The sequence below is a fragment of the Varanus komodoensis genome, unplaced genomic scaffold, assembly GCF_004798865.1.
Source record: "Varanus komodoensis strain SLA01 unplaced genomic scaffold, ASM479886v1 scaffold19, whole genome shotgun sequence".
In the NCBI taxonomy this organism is placed as follows: Eukaryota; Metazoa; Chordata; class Lepidosauria; order Squamata; family Varanidae; genus Varanus; species Varanus komodoensis.
In genome coordinates this window covers 8848116-8871349 of record NW_025335550.1, presented here as the reverse complement: position 1 = coordinate 8871349, position 23234 = coordinate 8848116, and the positions used below count along the sequence as shown (strand labels likewise).

The 23234-nt window shown below is 42.9% G+C and overlaps 1 protein-coding gene across 2 annotated transcripts in view; it reads right to left on the bottom strand.

The window, feature by feature from the left end:
* CDH13 (cadherin 13) overlaps nucleotides 1-23234 on the bottom strand; it is a 502431-nt gene that overhangs the window by 188268 nt on the left and 290929 nt on the right. For both annotated transcript variants that reach the window (XM_044427973.1, XM_044427974.1), the window contains one exon: nucleotides 11676-11820. In XM_044427973.1, the coding sequence (XP_044283908.1) occupies nucleotides 11676-11820 (145 nt within the window). The remainder of the gene's footprint in view (nucleotides 1-11675; nucleotides 11821-23234) is intronic.

The window sequence follows — 23234 nt, the reverse complement described above, 5'->3', positions numbered from 1 at the left end:
TCCTCTTTTTTAATTAATCCCCCTTTTTTTTGGTTTTCCAGCCCTTTGGCTCCAGCCGCAAAAGCTAACTTAATAACAAGTCGGTAGGTTTTTCTGCTTCTCCCCCTCCTGCACTCCTTCACAAGTATACTTCGAGTGATTAAAAATCCTTTAATGAGGACTCTAGGCAATGTTTCAGCCCTTCTCTTTCTGCCACCGCTAAGCATACCATATATGAGATTGCTTTTATGCAATGGCAAAACTGTGAGACGTTTTGCAGGTAGCCAGAACTTGGAATGCTCCCCGCAGATATCTCAAGGAGGATATTGAGATGGGAGAAGGTGAGGGAAGCCTAATTCACAGGCTCATGGGATCATAGAGCTGGAAGGGGCCAGAGGGCCATCACATCCAACCCCCTGCTCAGCGCAGGACTCCAAGTTGAACCATCCTTCTCAGAGGGCTGTCCAGTTACATCCTGGAAATACAGACAAGGCAGGGTTGCTTGGACTGAATACCAAGCCAACGGCTACAAGGGTTTTCCTCTCCAGAATGTTTCTCCTGGGCCCTTTTGGTCACCCTGGAACACTCTCTTGCCAGTGCCCTGATGAAACGAAGGCAGTTCAGTGGCTGGAAGTGAGATGCTTTTTTCCCTGCGGGACACCACTTATGGAATGAACTCCCCAAAGACTTACATGAGCATTGTCAATGTTTGGAGACCTAGCTGCGGATCTTTTGGTGGGTGTTTTCTCTGCTCCTGTGCTGTAATGCTCATTCTATTGCATTTTAGTCTTCAACGGCTTTTCTGTAGAACCCAACTCTTGCAAAAGACCAGACTCTAGGAGCATCCTGCAACGCCAACGGCAAGCGACACGAAAGGAACTAAGGCAGCGCAGAGCATCAACCCCTGGTTTGAACTGCTGCTCATCTTTATGCATGATCTGCATGTCTTTATCACCAGATGAAGCATTTATGAGGGGGAAGTAGGGGTCGATACAGTGCTGAGGACTAGAGACAGCCCTGGGACCACTAGATGCTCTCCGCTTTCCCGGGGAAGGAGCAAGTGGTGTTACGCTCTAAGTGCAATGCAGCACCACTTTGTTCCAGCTCAGGTTCCTTTCCACTGTGCCATGATTTATCTGTTATAGCTGCTCTTAGTTTACAATATTCATGGCGTCTCTCAGCCTGAAGGCCCCCGCGGTTGACATACAATATTAAAATCAACAGTACCGTTAATTAAACAGAAGTCATTAAAACCAAATTACATCCCGTAAAACATGTCACTGTGGAAAAACAACAGCCACGCTCATTCGTTGCAAAGACCTGCCCCCTCCATGGCTCCATACCCAATGCAAGGCGTACTGCAGATGACAAAAAATTGCGGTTGGGTGGGGAGAAGCACGAAGATATACTAGGAAGAGCATGAGTAGGAACCGTTATAAAGAGATTCAAGAGGGCAGTGAGATATCCGTTGGAGTCCCACAACTATGTGGGTCCACTATGGTCTGCCACAGCTACAATGTTAACCACACGAATATAGGAATATTGAAAAATCCAGAGAAATGACCGAGATGGGTTTCAATCTGAAGATCAGTCCAGGAATTGTGAATCTGGTTAGTTCACTTGAAAATATTAAAGGGCAAAATCCTCAGATATCTCTAATCTAAGCCCAAGGAAATCCAGAATGCAAATGTGGCTTCCAAATGAAAGAAGGATATTTATCATTTGCTCTTCCTCCCAGTGCTGTTTTCTAAGGTGGTTTTTGTCCCGTCCCCGTCCCCTTCCCCAATTTTTTTGGTCTTTAAAAAGGCTGGTGTTCTGATCCGAACTATTGTTGTAAATGATCTAATTAAACACCACCAACAGTTTATCTACAGGGCTTGGCACTTGGCCTTTCATTGAATATGCATTATGCATTACCATCTAAGTTATACATAGGGATAATGCTCTCCAATGCACCACGGAAGAATGTTCTGTGGGTTCTGTGTTTTACATTTCTGAAGGCAGATATTACTTAACTGCTGGGATGCACTTGGATATTTACAGAATGAAGAAAATATGAAATCCGGTTGCCTTGCCAAGGTATCTTGATTACATTAAAAAAGAAACCTCAAATAAAGATGTATTGATTTGCTACATCATGCAATATTTTATCCTCTCCAATGCCAAATATTTCCCACAAACTACAGGAGATTTGCTTAAGGTCCTCTTTTGAAGCAGCGGGGAGGTTAATACAGTGAATTTTGCATTATCAGTTTTCAGCATTCTACAGAACAAGTGTTCTTTTAATATAGACTCTCACAAAAATTGATGTTCTTTTTTTTCCTTCGTTTTTTCTCATATTGATATCAGACTGTCAGATTACAGATTATTTAGATGAAAGGGCTGGGATTTTAGCCAAATGAGCATTCTTTTGGGGACCTGCAGGAGACATTATGCTCCATGGCAGCAGGAAGTGCACCAGCATCAAGACCATCAACAAAATTTCAACCAAAGTGCGGTAACACTTGCAGGTATCGAATCCAGTCCTACAATAAAGCCCTTCTCTGGACACAGCAGATTGTTGGTGGAGTAAGCACACAGTGCCAGTCTAAGAACCAGCATGGTGCAGTGGTTAAGAGCATGGAGCTGGGACTCAGATGACCCGGGTTCGAGTCCCTGCTCAACCACGGAGCCAACTGGGTGACTTTGGGCCAGTCACAGACACTCAGCCCAACTTACATCACATGGTTGTGGGGTTAAATCTAATAAATAAAATAAAAAATAAATGATTTTCCACAAGGGTGGCACATCACTGCACCATCCTTGGTCTTCAGGAGAACCATCAAGCCAGGGTCCTTCCCACTTTTCCCTTGATTCCCACTCCTGGAAGACTTCTTCCCTCTCCTCTTCTTCCTCTGCAAGGCTAACATACATTGGGGCAAACTTACAAATTTTTGGCAGGGGGAGATTCTTTGATAGAGAAACTGTCATGTGCTGGTCTTCTCCCTGTCCGTCCAATAAGCCGAGGAAATGACTTTCCCCCAATATGTCTTTATTATGGGCAAGATGAAGTCTATTGCAGAAGCCCATAACAAAAAGCTGCAGAAAGGCTAGACTACAGGTTACTAACTGACTCCAGCTTCCCAACATTTCTGGCCCAATCACCCTCAAAGCTCTCATGATGGAGGAGCAACGGTCTCAGAGATTTCCGTCTCTTAAGCAATCCCAGGTTGCTCCACAGTATTTCAAGACCTCTGGATGTGCTCCAAAGTGGACGACTTCAAAAACAAACACATTTATCCCTATTTATCCACATTTATCCCTACATCATGACTTATCCACCATCATCAGGAATGTGATGAGCAAAGGATTCATGCCTGTTGACGCGGAACTGTGCACAGATCAAGCACACATATATCATGCGTACGATGAGTAGCTGTTATGTGCATTAGCTGTTCAATCAAAATTGCTCTCCCTCACACTCACTCACACACGCACACAAACACATGAGAAAACATAACATTCTGAAATCCACCTGCATTTCCAAGTAGTTCCAATACTTTGCTTCCGGCATGAGTGCCTCCCAAGTGAGAGTCCAGAATCATCTGTGCACAATCTCTGGCTGGGATCCGCTTGCATCCCCAGATTGTATCTGCCCAGGAATTACCCTGAGAAATCTTTTCTCCTTGTATCCAGAAGTGAGGAGAGAGTGATCTGCATTGAGATTGTTGGTGCACCTACATGTGCAAGTGTGTGTTTGTGCACATATATGCACTCTGACTCCCAAGCCAACATTTCATGTGGTCCTCAGAGCTGATATTTATCCTTATCAGAAGAAACATGATGCACTTCAATGCGCTTAGTTCGTTTGTCTTCCTTTCTCCCCTTTCCCGGCAGAAACCTGGAATGCCACGAGACACAAAATTCCAGAAAAACATCCAATAATGAACTACGCTTTTTCCAAGACCTCTCCAGTGTCAGTGATGGCTGCTGCACCGTGGAACTCCTTGGGACTCTTAATGAATGAACTGGGAAAACATGTAATTCCTCTTCGGGGCAACAGACTGTGGTCTGAGTGCTGGGAAAATGCCCAGCGCTGCACGCCAAGATGGCACGAAGTGTGCATCCATTCCCCATCCAGGCACTTCAAATTATGTGGCAGTAACTTTCAATGAGGTCTTTTACATGGAGGACTTTCATCTGCCTACCCTGCCCCCACCCCCGCAAGCCTTCTCCATCCTTCAGAGGCCACACAATAGAAGAGTAAATTGGGGCAATAAAGCCTTTTCCAGCAGGACACAGCACACACGACTTTCCCTCTGCAAAATGCTACAGAATTATGCTTGCTTGTTGAAGCTGCAGTCTTTACTACCCAGAGGAAATCTGCAACACTGCCTTAAAAATTCATTTGTTTGTTCATTAAGGAACATGTCTACCCCATTCCCAATTAGCAAATCAAAGTCTAATATGAACAGATCCCTAACCAATGTTACTCTGATTGTTTTTTTTGCCTGGGAAACAGTTTGTAAAGAAGCTTCTCAATACAGGACATCCAAAAAAGAACGGAAATGATTTAACTTCCATTTGGAAGGAAATGGAGAGTTCAGAGAATGAAGGAGACCGATTGCACAGAGTTTGTACTCCTAATGCTCAGAGGAGGGTGGCAAAGATGATTTGGGGTCTGACATCAAAGCCCTACCAGGCAAAACTGAAAGAACTGGGAATGTTTGGCCTCGAGAAGAGAAGACTGACACAAGAAGCAGCAACACTCTTCAAGTACCTGAAGGCTTTCACAGAGAGGAGGGCTGGGATCTCTTCTCAGTGAAGGACATGGAATAATGCACTTAAGTTCCATTATTTCTTCACAGAGACAGCGCTGGGCTCCATCCATGTAATTTCCAGCAAATGGGCCCATCCCTCATGCTTCTGAGGGATGTCTTTCAGGCCTGATGTGAGTCACAGCCAGCTGGACTACTGACACCATGGAAATGTGCTTTATATACCTATGAAGCTGAAGTGATGGAAGCTACCAAATGAACACATTGTGAGGATTCACGGCATTATAGTGTTGGGAGGAAGATTACGTGCCCAAACATATCCCAGTGCCAAAAATCTCCTGCTGCAGCAACCCTGACACCTAATTTTTGCTGATTTATTTTTTAATTTATCTGCTGCTGGATAACCTGGCAGGATTCTACCTTCTTCTGAGGCCATCTGTACAAATTGCCAAGCCTAGGAATGCATTGACAGCTGAACCTCAAGCCATTCCTGCATAAGGTTTATTTTGCAGATTCCTTTTGAAGCTAAAGGTATGGGGCAGCAGGAGCTACATAACGAGAACATCACTCACAGACTTTCCGGGCAACATCAAATGAGCTTATAGTGATGCGACTCTCTATGCAACGCACATACAAAATTGGTTTTGATGTTGCCCTGAATGTTTTTATTCATAGTTTTAATTTAAGTTCATTAGAACTAGCAATAGTCTAATTGCATGACTGTAATTTACTTGTAACTATCATTACAAGGTTTTCTCCACTGATCAATCAGGATGTTGCTTATTTTCACAAAACGCTACAGACAAGTGTTATAAATAACATTGCTTTTGAATGTTTTGAATGTAATATTTATTATGCGTGTATTTACAAGACTTAAGTGCCTTAAAAAGCAGGAAAAAAGCAGGAGATACCCAGAACCACTTTGAAATTAAGCCAGAGTAGTAGTGACAAAATTGCTAATTTCATTTTCTCTCAAACTGCAACTGATTCCCCCCTCCAATTGTTCTAATTTACTCATACTGAACTTTGTAGGTGGTTTTGCTTTTCTTTTGAAAGTATAGATGCAAATGTGTACACATTTTGTCTGGATTCCTCCTAATATGTACAACGATGTCTGATTTTGCTGTTCTCCAACAGGACCTAGATGCATCCTATTCAAACTACTATAAAATACTCTTTTCATGACCATCTTTCAGATGTTTTCAGAACCCAGCAGTCCCAAATGTGGCTCAAACCATACAGTACCTAGATAAGGCTTATATATAACAATAGATCTAATATTGATTTTACTTATTTCCAAGCTTGCCTTTCTCCCAAAAACTGGTGCTCAAAATGACTTACACGAACACTTAAAATTGATAAAGCAATGTGTCAAAATATATTAATATACTAATTGAAGTTTAATGACTAAAACAAACAGCAGCACCCAACCCAACAGACCCACCTATAGGTCAAAGTCTTGAATATAATGCATCTTGTTTGCAGAATTGGAATAAAATTGAATAATTTTAAAGTCTGAATAAAATGCATTTTGTTTGCAGAAATGCAAATTTAGAAGGATAATTGAGTTTTGGTGTGCAAATTTGTGCAAAAAAGGAAAATAAGTGAATTCCTTCCAATTCAGTGGGACAGTTTAATCAATCAATCCAGATTGGATCAATCCTATGTACATATAACCAGAAAAAAGACTTTGGGATTCAGTGGACTGCCTGCCAAGTAGAAGCAGGCAGCAAAACAAAGCAAAACAAAGTTGGATTAGGCTGTTTCACAGAACCATGCAACCTTTTTGTTTGTGAGGTGTGTTGTATTTTGTTCTGTCTTTCACCATTCACACCTTCCGAAACCGAATTGATGCACAGATCACAAAACACCACCAAAACATAATCCTGATTTGGGCCGTCTGACTACAGCACAATTCTATGTGGCATTTTGCTAATGCTCACCTTTGATGAAACACCATCAAGAGTAGTCTGAATGGAATCTGTTTTTTCCAAGAATGTTGTGTGTGTGTGTGTGTGTGTGTGTGTGTGTGTGTGTGTGTGTGTGGCACTTAGAGCTGTATACAGTAGAATATCAGAGAGACAGACACACACGGACCCAAAGCAGATGCAACCATTATTGTGTCTCCGTGTGGTATAATTAGAAAACAACTTGAGAGGGGACTTCCCAGGGAAGAGCAACATGAATGGGCGGCACCAACTGCTACTCCAGCCCGTTGTTGCCCACCTGCAAATGCACCTTGCTTGCCTGAATCAGTGGGTGTCCCTGTATCTTCAGTGTACCCTCACCATCTACCCGAGAGCACCAGCTGAGCAGGGGAAGACAGCCCTCTGCAAACATCAAACAAGCGTCCCAAGACACAGTGGGTGGGAGAAGATCGCCAGTGGTTGCGGTGGGTGAATAACTGGCGCACCTCGGCTTATATTCAAGGACACATTGGCCGATGTACTTAGGAGCAGAAAAACAAAATTGACTGTGAATGTGTTCTTCTGCTGGCAGTGCATTGTATGAAAAAAATAGCGTGCCTATTCTATCTGCTGGCTACAGAAGGCTCTTAAGAGAACCCCCTGTCGTTTCCCTGAGGTTGTTAGAATCACAGGTCATAGACTAGAAGGGATCCTGCCGTGCTCAGCAAATTGAATGCAATTTTAGTCATTTGAAAGCTTAAGTGGCTCTGTTTTGCTCTGCTGATGCACCAACAGTGATCACAAGCAAAATGGAACTGTACATGAAAAAGCTACCAAAAGTGGCGGGGGGGAGCGGACCAACCCTTATCATAATCTATGAGATGCACATCAAACAAATACAGAGCAGCAACTCAGATCACAAGGGAAATCCAACTGCAACTTTGTCCACTTTCCCGTGTGAGTGTTGCCATTGCCGACTGCCTAATGGCTTTCGATTCCCTCTGCCCCTGCTACACAAGAGCTCATTTGCATTCATTTACATACTAACTTGGGTTTGTTTGTTTGTTCTCATCAGAGTAATTGGACGAGGATGGCCTCGCGTGTTGCAGCTGATGAGAAGAGACTGCCTTGGTTACACCACCGTCCATTTTTTCAGATGAGCGCTGCGTACCCCCTTGCAGCCTGGACTTATCCATAATGCATGGGCAGCCCTATGCAAGCCGCTCCTTTGGTTTCCCTTTCCTATTTTACAAATTATGATTTTATGATACAGGCTGTTCCTCAAGGCTACGCTTCTTCATTCCATGCCGTGCGCCATTTTCAATGTCCCTTTCTTCCTGCTAATTATTTACAGGGTCTTTCTCTCCGTTCTGCTTTGGGGATCCGCAGCTAGATTGCAATATTGTTGGGTTATTATGGCTTAATCGAAAACAAGTTGCCATCCTTTTCTCTCTGTTTTAAATGCTATTTGCAAGCCGGTTTAACCATCCATTGCTAGAAGGTTTTCTTCTTCTTCTTTTCTTTTGAACCCCTTTAGGCTTAAGAACATTTGTTACAACTTGCATAGAAAAGTCAAATATGTGCAGAACCATTTGTGCTAACTGCCTGGAGCAAATGAAATGAGATGCCAGCAACAATCTTTTAAGCAGTCCTAAGCAAGGAAGGAAAAAGGAAATGCAGCTTTCATCAGCTTTTGAAATTTCGAAAAGATCAGCAAACCCAGTGAATCATCCAGCTTGCCATCCTCTCCTTAGGATCAGTCATAGCAGGCAATCACCTCCCACATTCACCTCTGAGATGATGGAAAAATCTGCATCAAATCACTACAAAAGGCCATCCTTAGGCACAACAAACTGCACTTCTAAAGAACTAGCTATTTGTTTCTGAATGTGCTTTTTATCAAAGAAAAGCAGAGGGTATGAATTGATTATTGTGAATTGTTTTAATAATGTTACTGTTGAAAATCTGTGTGCGCTGGGCTGATCTTATGGCAGAGAACAGAGAAAAGGGGTGGAAGACTGGGGGCACCTAAAAGGCAAGACTTCTTCCCGTAGTGCATGGTTGAATGATGGAATCCCCCTCCACGAAATACAATGATAGCTATCAGTCTGGATGGCCTTCAAAAGGGATGACCTTCAAAGGAGATCCCCCTCAATTCATGAAGGAGGCGGCTACCCACAGGTGCTGGTCCCAATAGCCGTATGGCGCTTCCTGTTTCAGGATGCTGCTGCAAACCACTTGCTGATGAAAATGGGTGCTGTTGCATTTATAATCTGCTTATGGTTTTCATCAGGGTAGAGGATTGGCCTCTGTGTGAAGAGAGTGCTGGCCCAGACCCATCAGGGCCCTTCAAATATTCTTGCAACATTAGCTCTGTTTGAAGCTGTCCTCTCTGTAAGGATCCTGCAGAACCTCAGCAGAAATGAAGCAGAAACTCCAGTCCTCACCAATAAGGTCGACATCCACCTGAGTGACATATGCATGGCCGTGACACCATACCCTGTCCACATCCCGTTTTCCCCAGGTTTGTACAGATTTTTCCCTGTTCTAAAAATGTGGAATACCTTTCATGATTCTGGTAGTAAGAGCTAATAATAAGATATTAACTTTTCATATTGAGAGGAAGGGAGGGAGGGGAGTCCTGCCCCTTTTGCTTTCAGCTACAACTGGAACATTCCATGCCCCCAAATAAATTATTGGAAATTTGATTTGTCACAATGTTTTTATGTATTTTTTAGGATTTAGGTAGAACCTCTTGGCGAGGGCATATGACTTCGGATTGCAACCTCACAGAATGGTGCATAACTTAAAAGCAATGCAAAATTATATACAGCAAATACAGTGGCAAAAAATCCATCCATCCATCCATCTTCAATAAAACTGTTAGAGGGAACAGATAGCACCAATAAAACACGTGGCCCGTAGACCATGGAAGCGTCAGCAAAGACAAACGACTATCTGTGGCCAGACAAATGACTGTTTGGAGCTTTTCTGTAGGCCTGCAAAGATGGGAACTGGCAGAGCTCTGGCCAATAAACCAGAGAAACCAGTGCTTCGGGCGGCGGACTGGTCCTTCCTACTTCGGCTAGTGAAGAATAAGTCTTGCTGTTTGGGAAGGGGACAAGAAGACCTGGCACTTCTGTGCTCCAGAGTTTTTTGGGAACCCGGCTTTTGCTTTGATCCCTCCCTTCTGCATTCTTGACACCACTCCTGACTGGTGTTTGCTGGCACCCGTGATAGCTGCTTATGCCGGAAGCCAGACAAACAACCACTTTGGTGTACATTCGGGATCTGTGAGCCTTTTGTCTCCTTTTTCAAATCATGCAAACATGTCCCTTCACAATGCTGACTGGCTCATGTGGGGGACTGAAGGAGGTAGCTCGTTCTCTCTCTCGCCCCCACCCCAACTATACATGGGTGCCTACACTAAGTTTGCATTAAGGGACTTTCATGTCTTTTGCTTGGCTACAGCACGTGTATCTCTCTTTCATTCCAAGGGCCCAAGGCAGCGACAACTTTCTATGCACAATCCATTTTAATTTTGTTTTTCATCATATCACTGTCACCTTGACAAACACAAGCCTTCCTTACTTTGTAGGATGGCCTTCAGCATTTTGCTTTTCACTTAAAGCGAAACTTGAATATCACGCCAACCCAGGAACAAAGCTATAATGGTTATTTCCTAGGACAAGTGGTATGAAATATAGGGAGAAGTGGAATCTTTAAATGCACAATGACCAATTATCTTGAATGATAGCTCGCTACTTTGCATTTTAGTAATTTATAGCAATGTGGTTAAAAATATACATAAACAAGAGCCAAGACCTTGTCTGCTAGGGAGGATGACAGCAAAAGTATAGTCCCAATGAATTCTGGTTGAAACTTCTGGGAGAACTTAGATGCTCTAATTGGGCTCCATTCTCTGGTTGTGTGTGTGTGTGTGTGTGTGTGTGTGTGTGTGTGTTAACCACACTACATTTATGGTCTACCTTTCTTCCTCTTGCAGGAACCCAAGGTGACTCACAAGGGTCTCCTCCTCTCCATTCTGTCCTCCCTACAACAACCACCTGTGAGGTAGGCTGGACTGTGGGTCTGTGACTGGCCCAAAGCCAGCCATCTTGGCTCCATGACTGAGTGGGGGCCAGAACCGTAGTCTCTTCAGTCCCTGGTCCAACATTCTAGCCACAACACCACACTTGTTCTCAGTACTCATCTCCTTCTTTTCACCACCTCTATTGCCATCATCACTACTGAAAATTCACTCACCTTTCCTTGTGGAATCTTTGTTTCCACCTTCCAGAAGGGAGAACAAGTGGAAACAAGGGTTATCTGTCTACCACAACAGATGTCAGTGCCAACCACTCCCTGCATCTTGGGGGTACAGTTGAAAGACCTTGAATCCAGATGGTCTTATATAATACAACACATCATCATCATCATCATCATCATCATCATCATCATCATCAGCAGGCTTATGCAAATAGGATGGCATACAAAAATTCCAATTAAAAATAAATAAATCATCATCTTGGAGTGACCATGCTATCAGCAGAGGAGTGTATCATCCCTCCATCGCAAAGAATGGCACTAAGCTTTGGACAATATATTACTTCACCAGAAACACATGAAGTTCAGGAAAAGACAGAGAAGAAATGCTCAATTCATGCTTAGTTTACTTTAAATTGTAGCTGTTTTTAATGTTTTACAGAGCACTTAGAGCCTATGAGAATGGGCAGTATATGAAAACCAAAATGAAGGAGTGACCAATTAAATCTTTACATTGCTCTTCTCATTGGTGGCACTAAGTTAGCTAGCATTAGCCCAAACACTTCCCAATGTCACCTTTTTCTTTTGCTCATCTTAAATCACGTGGCCTCCTTACTGTCATCCCTGATATTTATTATAAGAGAAGGGGTGCCACTACTGTGTCCATCAACATGGACCAACACACCTGGTTCTCCAGCAGATAAGCCTATAGGAACCAGCAGGACAACTGCCACAACTTGTCGTAACTGATCTGAAGTGAGCTTACCTGTGGGAGACCCTTCCATGACATGCCCAATGTATGGTCCTTCCCTGAAGAGAGGCCTGTTGTCATTCTGGTCAATGATGATGACTTCCAGAGGGACTGGTCCTTCTATGGTTTTGCCACTGGCATCCGTGATCTCAACCTGGAGCTGCAAAAGTCAAGGAAAAGAAAGCAACATGAGTTGGGCTGTTGGGACCCCAAGTGAGGCGGAGGGCAAGGAAGAGCTCACATGAGCAGCTTTGCTATGAGAAGCCTCCAGCGTGATGAACACACGGAGATGCCTGAGCACCTTGCTGAAGGCACAATGGCTAGAAGCATCAGCAATCAGTACAAAAAGAAATCAGGCTTCGTTCCCCACTGGCCACTTTGCAGTGGAACTGCCAAATTTGCTGGAGGATGCAATGAGGGAGGAAAAGGAAAAGGAAACGCCATTGCATGCTAATGAAGTGAGCATTTGCTTAGAGTACATATCTCTACCCCCACCAACATCTTCTCTCCTTCAAGCATTATTACACTTAAGGGGGACATATCAAAGAACAAAATTTATCGGAAGATCGGCTATACCCGAACATCGAGATGTACAAAGAAATATAAGCATGCATGCCCACACCAATTCCTGATAATTATGTAAAAATATCTCCTATTAGACTTCCGTGTAGGCTCAGCTTATAAATACCCATGTGAAGCAAACAAGGTAAGCTTCAGAGGACTGGATGTTCTGCCACATCTGAACTGGGATCAAGAGAAGGCCTTTGCTGCTTAGTGTTATGCCCAAACCCACCTGCCCATCTGCAACCTCTTTGTTTCCATATGAAAGAGGCACTTATTGAGAAGCTGAGAATTTCAGAAAATGCATCAGGTCAGCTTGCACTTGCTGGGAGTTGTAGGCTCTTTCCTCTGTCTAAACTTGCCCAGGACTGTATCTGAACTAAGTATTACTTCCCAAACTAGTACACACACTGAAAGACAACTATCTTCGAGTTTTGCACCTTCTGATTTTTGAAACCAACTGTTTTAAAAGAATGCATATGCAAATGACTAGAAAAGAAACATGCATAGAACTAATTGCATTCAAAACAGGTATTTCAACTGTTGCATCTTTGAAATGTATGCTTTCTTCCCAACTGATTAAACTGAATATATTTACAGTTTTCAAAATGGGGTGTGTGTGTGAGACAGAGACAGACAGTCCAGGAGGTATCAACTTAGTAAATGGTGATAAAAATGAATAAAAATATTTTGTTTTTTGGTAACCTTGCTTAGAAAAACCTTATATTATTGTACTTCCTATTCAGATGTAGTGATGCTGAGAAATTCATTGGGTTCACATTTTAAAAGGGATGGAAAACAAGCATTTCGTGCATTTATCTATGCTCTCTAAACATCAGGTTGAAGTTAGACTAACCTGATTTCTGGCCTGTACTCTTTCTGTCTCTCTTCATTTCCTTCCATTCAAATAAGAAAAGTGTGCAGTTTGAACAGGACAAAAACATTAAAAAGAGGGCACCAAAATATGCACTTTCCTCCATAGCATAAAGCATGAGTATGTGTGAATTAGACATTGCAACCATTTTCAAAAGGCATGGTTTCCTGCTCCCATTCGAGGTTATGAAAGCAATATGTTCCAGAGCTTTGTGAAAACAAACAAACCACACATGCCTACATTTTAATCCAAGATTACCCAATTTTCACCTCCAGAAAACAAATGCAGAGCTGAACTGCATTTGGCATCAGAAATTCATACTTTTCTGAATGTTTGCTGGGGAAGGAAGAGGAAGCATTTGAGAAACGGTGCACACAAGATATAAGCATCCATGAGGAAAGCACAAGACAATGTGCATATTTTCAAAGAGCACACAAAATACTTTTGGATTTTGGTGTGAATGTGTGTGTCTGCATGGTGTTGTTGCTATGTTCCATTGAGTTCATCTGTGTTCTATGTTCCATGGAGTCCAATCATCAGACCTCACCTGGAATACTGTGTCCAGTTCTGGGCACCCAGATGTAAGAAAGAGGCAGATAAATTAGAAAGGGTCCAGCAGAGGGCAACAAAAATGATCCAGAGTTTGGAAACCCTGCCCTGGGAGGAGAGACTAAGAAAACTGGGCATGTTCAGCCTAGTGAAGAAAAGACTGAGGGAGGACGTGATAACCCTCTAGAAGTACCTCAAAGGCTGTTACAAAGAGGAAGGTCAAGATCTCTTCCTGCTGATGCCAGAGTGTAGAACACGGAATAACCAATTCAAGTTGTGGCACCCCAGATTCAGGCTGGACACCAGGAAAAGCTTCCTCACTGTCAGAGCAATACAACAGTGGAACCAGCTACCCAGAGAGGTGGTGGGCTCTCCCACCTTGAAGGCATTCAAAAAGAAACAGGGCAGCCATCTGAGTGGGATGGGGTAACGTGGTGTCCTGCAACAGCAGGGGGTTGGACCCAATGGCCTTAATGGCCCCTTCCCACTCTGCTATTCTAGGATTCTGCGACTTACAAGGGATGGGAAATTGTGACTACAACAAAATGATTCCAACAGTGTGAGGCAGAACGAAGAAATGTTCGAGTCTGACAGCCTCCTCCTTTCCTACTCAAAGTGCACCTGGCCCATGTCAACTTCCTTTCATTGTTGCAGCAATTTCTTCCTTCCCCTTCCCTCAACAGGTGCTATGGTGGGCCCCTGCAAACATTACACTTTCTCTCATGCTGTAACCTGTGGAAAGTTAATTAGGTTTTGTACAGTTAAAAGAGACTGTTTCTCTTATGCTGTTGGTGTGAGGACAAGTGTTGCTGCTCAGGCAAAAGGTGGCTCAGAAATAAATCAAAAGGAACTGATAGATTGCAGACGTGCAGGTTTGCTGGAGCACTGTGTTATTTTCGTAAATCAGCCTGGTCCATTCTAGCCAGAACTGACTGAAAAGCCAAGAGAACGGTGTCAGTGTGTGAGTGTAGAGAGAAGCGGGATTCTACTTTGCAGCTAAAAATTTAAACTCCTCCACATAATTGCACTGTATATAAACAAGAACAACCTGAAGTTGCCTTCTTCTGCACGCTTTGGCAGACAAGAGTACTACAACTCTCATTATGCCAAGCCAGCCATGTTAGCTGGGGAATGCTGGGAGTTTATGACTTCTTTTCTTTCCCTAAACATGCATAGGATTGCACCTTGAAGGAGCTTGATGGGAATAAACAGAATTCAACATAACCCAAACCTAGAATTAAATTCTATGATCCATGCATCTACTTGAATCCAAGAGTGCCAAATCTCAGCCCTATAGATTAAATTCCTCCAGTGCAGTTCCAGTGCAGCCCTTTGGGGTTCCCCATGTGGTTATGCCCACTTTTTCTGGCCCAACATTCTTTTCTTGACTGCTGGTCCCTCAGTCTCCCAGTAATGTGTGCATCCTTTCCTTCTAGAAGATCAGCTTGCTTTTCCAAAGGAGATGCTTGTTCATTTGTTCTCGTCATACTAACATCCTGCTTAATAAATTAAAAATCCCTGAGCAGTTTATATATAGACTTCCTTCCAAACAATCACATTTGGAATGCTGTACTACAGCTGCTATTGCAGGAAATATGGGGAAGAGCAAACAAAACACCTTTGTACAAAGCCAAGTTAGAAGAGATGAAGTTCGACATCCGAGTGCTTTGAATTAACTTGTAGATACACAAACTGCACTACCGGTTAGAGATTCGCTTTCAGGAGGATGCTTATATACGATGAAAATGAACCATGGCTGGGTAAAAAGATCCTCTGGTAACATATTGGATCAGATTATCTTTCAAAACACAAACATTGAGCTCTGTAACTTTGCATGGCTGAGCACCCACATAGGCCTACAGGATCACAGTGGAACGAGATAATAAGCCATCCATCTTAACAAAGGAATTAGAATTCTGACCTAATTCTCTCCCAGTAGGGCTCACTGCAAACCTATAAATAACTCATAAATATCAGACACACGGAGAAGAAATGCATTAACTGAATAAACAAATGAGTTGGAGCACTTTTAGGCCCCCCATGGCTTATTTAATCTCCGGGGAATAGCACAGGGCAGGAGGGAGAGAAACGGCAAATGCTGACTTTATTCCCCTGGGTTACTATTACAGGTAAGTTAGATGAAGCTGGTCCTTCCTTGAGGAGCACATTGGTCTCTGGCCCTTTTGAAATGGTTTTGCTTGTGATCTTGGAATTCAGCTCTTGCGTTAAGGTAGCATTTTTTAAATAGTACATCTCTGTGGACAGGAAAGTTACAGGGGGTCATCTGTGAGTGAAGCAGAAACTGTGAAAATTTCTCAGAGGGCATCTGCTTAACATTTATCAATCTTCTTTCATGCAACCAGAGAGCACTGGGTGTGTTCTGAGCTGTCCACCTAGCACTGTGCTCCGCAGCTGGGGAAGTTCGACTTGAGATATGGGGGACGGGGGCTAAATTGTTGAAGCACATGCAGTGGTCATTCTCAGGCACTCTTCTCCACCATGTCTCTCACCCCAAAGATGCATAAAGTAGACAAACAGATGCAGTGCAGGAGATTGTAGTGAGCAGGCAAATTTGTAGAGGGTAAAACAATCAATGGCTAGTAGCCACGGCATGTGATCTAGCATGAGGATCCAATGCTCTTAAAATATTGGTCTCTGCTTCTGCCCTTGCTCCGATTTGGCTTCATAATGGAAGTCATGGGATTGCCATTAAGCCAGCTCTAAGCGATCCTTCTTGTCCCCACTCTCATGACTTCTGGGAGGACATGCTGGAAAACATGCCTGGTAGGAAGCCTCTAGACTGTCCCTTCTCCTCACCATGGCCCCGCCACTGTTCTCCTGCCTCTCACTCTGTCCAAGACAATGAAGGTTATCAGGGAGAGAAGGAATGTATCCCACTGTCTACTTGCTTACTTTTCTCTGCATGGCAGGAAAACAAGACATAGCAATGAAGAGGAAGATGGAAGAGGAAGATGAGGAGGGGAAAATAGATCTGTTGAGGGAAGAGCTCCCTGGAGCACATTTTTCCCAAGGGTCATCAAAATCCCATAGCTGTAGTGTCTCTGGCCCTTGTTGATGTACTGGAACTCAACTCCTACCTCACAGGGTGGTTGTTGTGGGGATAAGATGGAGGAGGAGAATGATGTAAGCTGCCTTGAGCCCTTTGTAGGAAAAAGGCAGGATATAAATCCAAAAATAAATAAATAAATACAAATAAAATTTGGAGTACCTGCCTGCTGCTGGCCCATTCGGACAGGTATCTAGCTCTCTGCTGCCATCTAGAGTCTGAAACCTCACTCTAGGCAAGGCCTGACACCCCTTCCATCTTCACAAGTTTATCATTGTGTGCATGCATGAAATAACACCAGAATCCAGGTCCTAGATTAGCACAGCTTTAGTGGCTTTTTAGCAGTTTCGGTGGCATAGAAAAGGTGATGATGGGAAGGAGGGTGAGAATTGGGAGTCGTCGGTGGCAAGGCCAAAGAGGTCATAGACACAAGGGGGAATTGGATCCATGGGGGTGTCCCACCTAAAACCCTCAAGAACCCAGATCTAGCACTGGTGGCAAGTCAAGCAATTGCAATCCTGACACTTCAAGGGGCATATGATGGCGTGTGAGGGAGGAGGAGCGGGAGAAGTCTTAATGTTGGCGCTATGAGACTCTGGTGCTGATTAAAGGGGTGATTAACAATTCTTTCTTTCCCTCTGCTCTGTAATGCACAAAGGCAGAAGACACTGAACAAGTGTCTTATTTTTAGATAGAACCCTCCTTTTGATTATGCATGTTTTATCTCTTGCATGTTTAACTGGGGAGACATTGCCAGCAAATGTTAAGCACTAGAGAGTTATCGGATAAAGATTTCCTTTTCTTTTCTTTCCTATTCTTTCCTTTCCTGTCCTTGTTTCCTATGATCATACATTGCACTGATGCTCTAATATGCAATATTCATATTTCAGAAAAGTCTTCTGTCCTCCAGAGTACCAGGCCTTGTACAGGAGTAATTCAAAGGATTGCTTCACAATAGTGACAAAAGACAGTCTGTTTTAAGAACTCTGCTTACTGGTTTTTGCTAGAAAATGCTTCCTATTTGCAAGCATTTTCCAGATATTCTCGGGAGCACAAAGGTGAAAAATTTGCAAGAGTTAAACAGACGGGCAAGATTCAGAAGATTGTCTTCCAAGAAGTTGCTCCTAGGATAGAATGAAACACTGGAAATGGTGGATGAAGGAAGTAGCAAGTTCAGAGAAGCAGCACAGAAGACTATAGGAGGTACTCACATTGCTTCTATCAAGAATAATATTGAATGATGTTGAAACTGGATTTACAGCTGTTCTGAAAGTCTCCTCTGCATCTGTGGGTGGAAAGGTTTTGGGAAAGGAGTTTTGCAGAGAGTCAATGTGGTTTGGTGGCTGGAGTGTTGGGCTGAGAACCTGAGAGATCCAGGTTGTCATCTTCACTCAGACATGGAGCTTATTTTTGGTCCAGCCACAGGCTCTCCACCCAACCTGGAATTATCCTTGGGTTTCTCACAAAAAAAGTAAGATATAAATACAATCTGATGGTGATGATTATAATTTTGCTGACCAGAGTGCATGTGAAACAGAGAGAGAAAAAACTGAGGGGTCTCACAAAAGCCAATTATTAGAATTTCTTAGAATGTGATTTGCTCATTTGTACTCTTTCCTGTGGGAGGAGCCAAACTGGCTCATTAATCAACCAGATGCCTCGATGAAACCTGCAAGCAAGGCATGAGGAGGAGACTACATCTGATCTTGAGGCAGTGTCCAGTCATCATGATTCGTAGTCATGATGGATAAGTCTATCACCAAAAATCTCACTGTGATGTGAGAATCTCTGGAGAACCTTATTATTCTGTTTGCTTGGACAGCAACTTTGTTCTAGACTTTGTGAGCCTGATCAGTGATCAAAGCTCAGAGAGCAGATGTTGCAGAAAACTGGGAGAAGCCTTTGCCACCATGTGCTACTTGGTATCCCTCCTGTTACCCTTCTGTTCTCTCTAGGATTATTACATGACGAAAATTCGAAAGGAAAACTAAAGGATGGAAGCTAAGTGGAGAACCTATAGGACTCCAGAATTATTGGACTGTGGTCCACAGCATCTCTTGCCATTGACCATGCTGGCTCAGGTAGGTGGGATTTATAGTCCAATTATGACTACAGGCCAAATTTTCTGCATACTTCCATATAAAAACAGTTAATGATATATTATGATCATTCTCACTGCAAAACTCCTTTCCTTGGGCATGCATAGGTGGAAGATCCTCCATCCATGTCCTTCTTGTGCAGCTGGATGGATCTTGGGGTGATCCAGCAAGGCACTTGGATAGTTCCAGTGCATCCGACTGACCTGAACTTTCTCCTAATAGAAAGTTAGGAAGACTCCTAATAGAAAGTCTTCCTATGGTCCTCTTGTTGGGATCTAAAGGCAGATGAAGCCTTATGTGGATTTCTCAAGAGGAAGTCATGGCCCAGTCGCCATGTTAACAAGCCTGATGCCCTTGTTTGTCCTTGTGGGGGATCACGTGGATTTGCTTCTTGGATCACCTTTGATGGTAGATGGACCAAACCAAGAACAGCGTGATCGTCCCACAGGGCTACAGGTGTGGTGCTCCATCTACCAACTAAGAAAAATTGAATTAGTTTAACCTCAGCTCTTGGCCTCACAGACTATAAATCGCCCTTTGCACTGATCATTTTCTGTTTTCTTCCTGTTCTTTTTGTAATACTAGAGTTGATAAATGTCCCAGTTCAACTTGTACAGCCGGACTTTCATCCAGAGACTTGCCCCAAATTCCAGGCATTAAAAATGGAAAGTTGCTGCACCTGGTAACTTTTCAATTTTTGAAGTTATAAAAACCAAAAAGGATGGAAAACTCCAGTTCCGATTTGCCCTTTTGTTCTCACAGCCTAGTCTCAAAGCTTATGGAGATACATGGGCATTTTAGTTGGAGTGCAGGTGATTCCCTCACTTCCTCTGCTAGTTACCTTGGAATAAATGAGTTCCTACTGATTCTGTCTGCAGTCAGCTCTATTGAATTCTCATGTGACTTATTTTCACAATTCTATCAACAGAATCTCCTGTAAACAAGTTCTTTAAACTGATTAAGGCAAAGCAAAATATAGCATAATCAACTTTTTTCTCATTTCCCCTACAGACACATCTCTGACCTGAAGGTAGCATTTTACCAGAACTGATTGAGAGCAACTCGTACATGGCCGTCTGCATTTGGCCTGAATTTGTTAATGAGGACTTAGGGGGTGGAATGCACAAATTCCACTCTGGCTAGCATTTTCAGATGATTTCAAAGCCAAACATGCATCTCATTATCTGTTTTCTGCCTTGAAAAGATCAATATTGAACTCGGAGCAATACTGGGAAACCTTTGTGCACAGAAAAAAATGTTTCTGCCAATGAGTTGCAAATTAGCCAAATGAATGGCTAAGTGGTCACCACCTGGGAATTTCCAAGGCCTTTTTCACCCCAAAGTTCTTGGAAGGCTGAGCGAATATGCTTGCCCGCACGTTCTTTGATCTGTGATCTTCACATAGAAATGAAGAACACTTCAACAGCATTCCAAATACACAGTCCATTCTATATGTTCTTCATATTTTATTGACCCTCAGAATCCCATGTACTGCTTAATACCTCCAGCATTGGGAAAATGCCAGCCAAAGATCCTTGAATTCTGCCATGAAGTTTGTTCTGAGTTGAGCCTGATTTTAGGTGTCATCATTCTTCCTTTCCCATGACTAACTTTCCCCCCCCCCCCCCCCGCCCGCTATCCAGTTGCATGGATGTCTGCATCTTCCTTGCATGGATTTAAGTGCACACATTTTCAAAAGTATTAATTAACAAATTCTCCCAAGTTTCACCCCTTTCCTCAGTTTCAGACTGTGCTTTCTTTCCACCCATTTCCCTCACGTCCATGAGTGGCCTGGCAAAGAAACAGCACAGAAAACTTGCCACAGTGATGAACGTAAAGCTCCAAATTGTCCAGAACTTATGATCATACTCCTTTGAAGTTGGGTTCTCTTCCACTGCAGACATTTCCCTGCCAACACAGAGGCCACGAACAGAAGGACATCTCAAGATCCCTCTCTACAGTTTATCTTTTATAACTGAATGGACCTCACATGGGGCTTAAATTACTCTTTTAAATATAAAACTAAACTAATTGGCCAGCAGAGGTGAAAGGTAGCCTGAACTAAGTGCAAAGTTTAGAAAACATGTTAGAGGAGCTACCAGGTCTCTTGGATTGTCTGGAACAAGCACATAATTAACATTTGAGGAGAAAAAGCATAAGGAAAATTGAGGGTGGCAGTATGTTCTCAGGGGGGAGCACCAAAAAGATAGTATCATTATTCTTCAGTTCTGACAATAAAAGAACAGTATGTTTGTTATTACACTCATCCCTGAAGCTGTGCGTTTTTGAGGAAAAATTGGCAGAGGCCTTGAAAAAGATTCACTGAAATAACATTGAAGAAAATTGGCCAAAGGTCCCTAGGTGGTTTGAAGTGTGAATGAACACTGGGTTGAGTTGTGAGAAGGGGTATTAACCAGGAAAAGTAGCTAACTCGCCATGAGGAGAGTCCAAATTTGAGTTTGCAGCTAAAATAATGTGTGACTGTACAACAATAAAAAAAGATCAGAGCTTAGAAAGAAGCTCCATAGTAGAATGAAAGTACGATGAAAGGAAAAACCAATAAATACTTTACTTTTATAAATTATTTTTAAAAAAAATGGTGGGGAAAGTCTTCAAGAGTTGCAGAAATTAAAGACATTTTTTCCTCAACCCAGCATTTCTCAACACTCCCACATTTCACCTGAGAAGAATTTGGGGGTGAAAAATGCCTGAAGAATCTGTAAGTAAAAACGTTCATAATGGTCCAATCCAACGTCCTCAATCCTTAATGCACTGAAACCTCTGAATATGAAGGGGTCTTGGCCTCTGATTCTAGCTGTGACGTTCAGCAGTGCTAAAATGTATGCCCTTATTTCACCCGAAGAGATCTCAAGAGGGTGCAAAGAAGCTTGGGCACTACTTAGAGATGTCACAAACAGCTGGTCCCTCCCTCCCCAATCTTCCACCCCTGACATGTCCCTTTACCCCTCTCTGAAGCTGATTTTCAACCTCAGCCAACAAACTCTCTCTTTGCACCAGCCATGAGATGGGACGGTGGAGGCTCCGTCTTCAGTTTCAACTCCACCAGTTGGAAGACCTTGGTGATGGAACTTTGAATAATCCCATATCCCCAAACCATTGTGAAAGGTCATTGGATTGAGCCCTAGGAGAAGCAAATTTCATCTAGGAGAAGACTGCAATGTGCAGAACTCTAATTAACAACCCACTTTCACCTGAATAACATCTCTGAAGGATTTTTGGATATTCTTTCTTGGATAAGAAATCTAAAAAAAGTGAGTGAAACAAAAGGAAGTCTAGTGAGAGCTTAGTGAGATTGCAAAAAATTTCCAAGCAAGGAACTAAATTTTCCTTGGGAAAAAATAATTTTAGATAAAATTAAGTGGCAATTTTGGTCACATAAGGAGGACCAAGAAATAAACTTGCACAGTAAGATTGATACATATAGCTCCAGAGTTTATTTCTTCAACTAATTATTTTCTCCCAAGTTCTCATCTGTTTTACTGCTTTATTATTTGAGCATTTCTAGGACTCATTTCATGTTCCTCTGACCAACAGTACGTACACGTACACACACACACACTCATTTACCTTATGGAGAATGCAATTAGGAGGTATATCTTGGCTTGCCATTTCTTTGACAGCTTTCTCATTTTCTCAAATTTACGTAATTTGACAGGGACCATTATGGACCCATAACTGGTCTCTTGGAATGACATTCACAAGGTTGGTTCACTTATTAATTGACCCCTGGTAATGGTAATTTAAGAAGCATATTAATCTCATCTGTCAGCTCCAACACATAGCTGATGTAGAAAATAATTTGTCTTTTCAAGGAGCCTTGAAAATAAAATGAAGAGTGGAAGCCCCCTCCCTCCAATTAAGACGTGTAATCCATCCCTTCCACAGTAGAGATTACGGGCAAACATATTTATCTGCTTGCTTCTCTCTCCTAAAGTTTCTTTGCCCTTTCTGAACAATTGTGTCACCTTAAACATATTGTCCTGAGGAGGAAAGCTATGGCAAATCTAGACAGCATACTAAAAAGCAGAGACATCACCCTGCCAACAAAAGTGCGTATAGTCAAGGCTATGGTTTTCCCAGTTGCAATGCATGGCTGTGAAAGCTGGACCATAAGGAAGGCTGAGCGCCGAAGGATTGTGGCCTTTGAATTGTGGTGCTGGAGGAGACTCCTGCGAGTCCCTTAGACCGCAAGGCGATCAAACCGGTCAGTCCTAGAGGAGATCAACCCTGACTGCTCTTTAGAAGGCCAGATAGTGAAGATGAAGCTCAAATACTTTGGCCACCTAATGAGAAGGAAGGACTCCCTGGAGAAGAGCCTAATGCTGGGAACAATAGATGGCAAGAGAAGAAGGGGATGGCAGAGGATGAGGTGGCTGGATGGAGTCACTGAGCAGTTGGTGTGA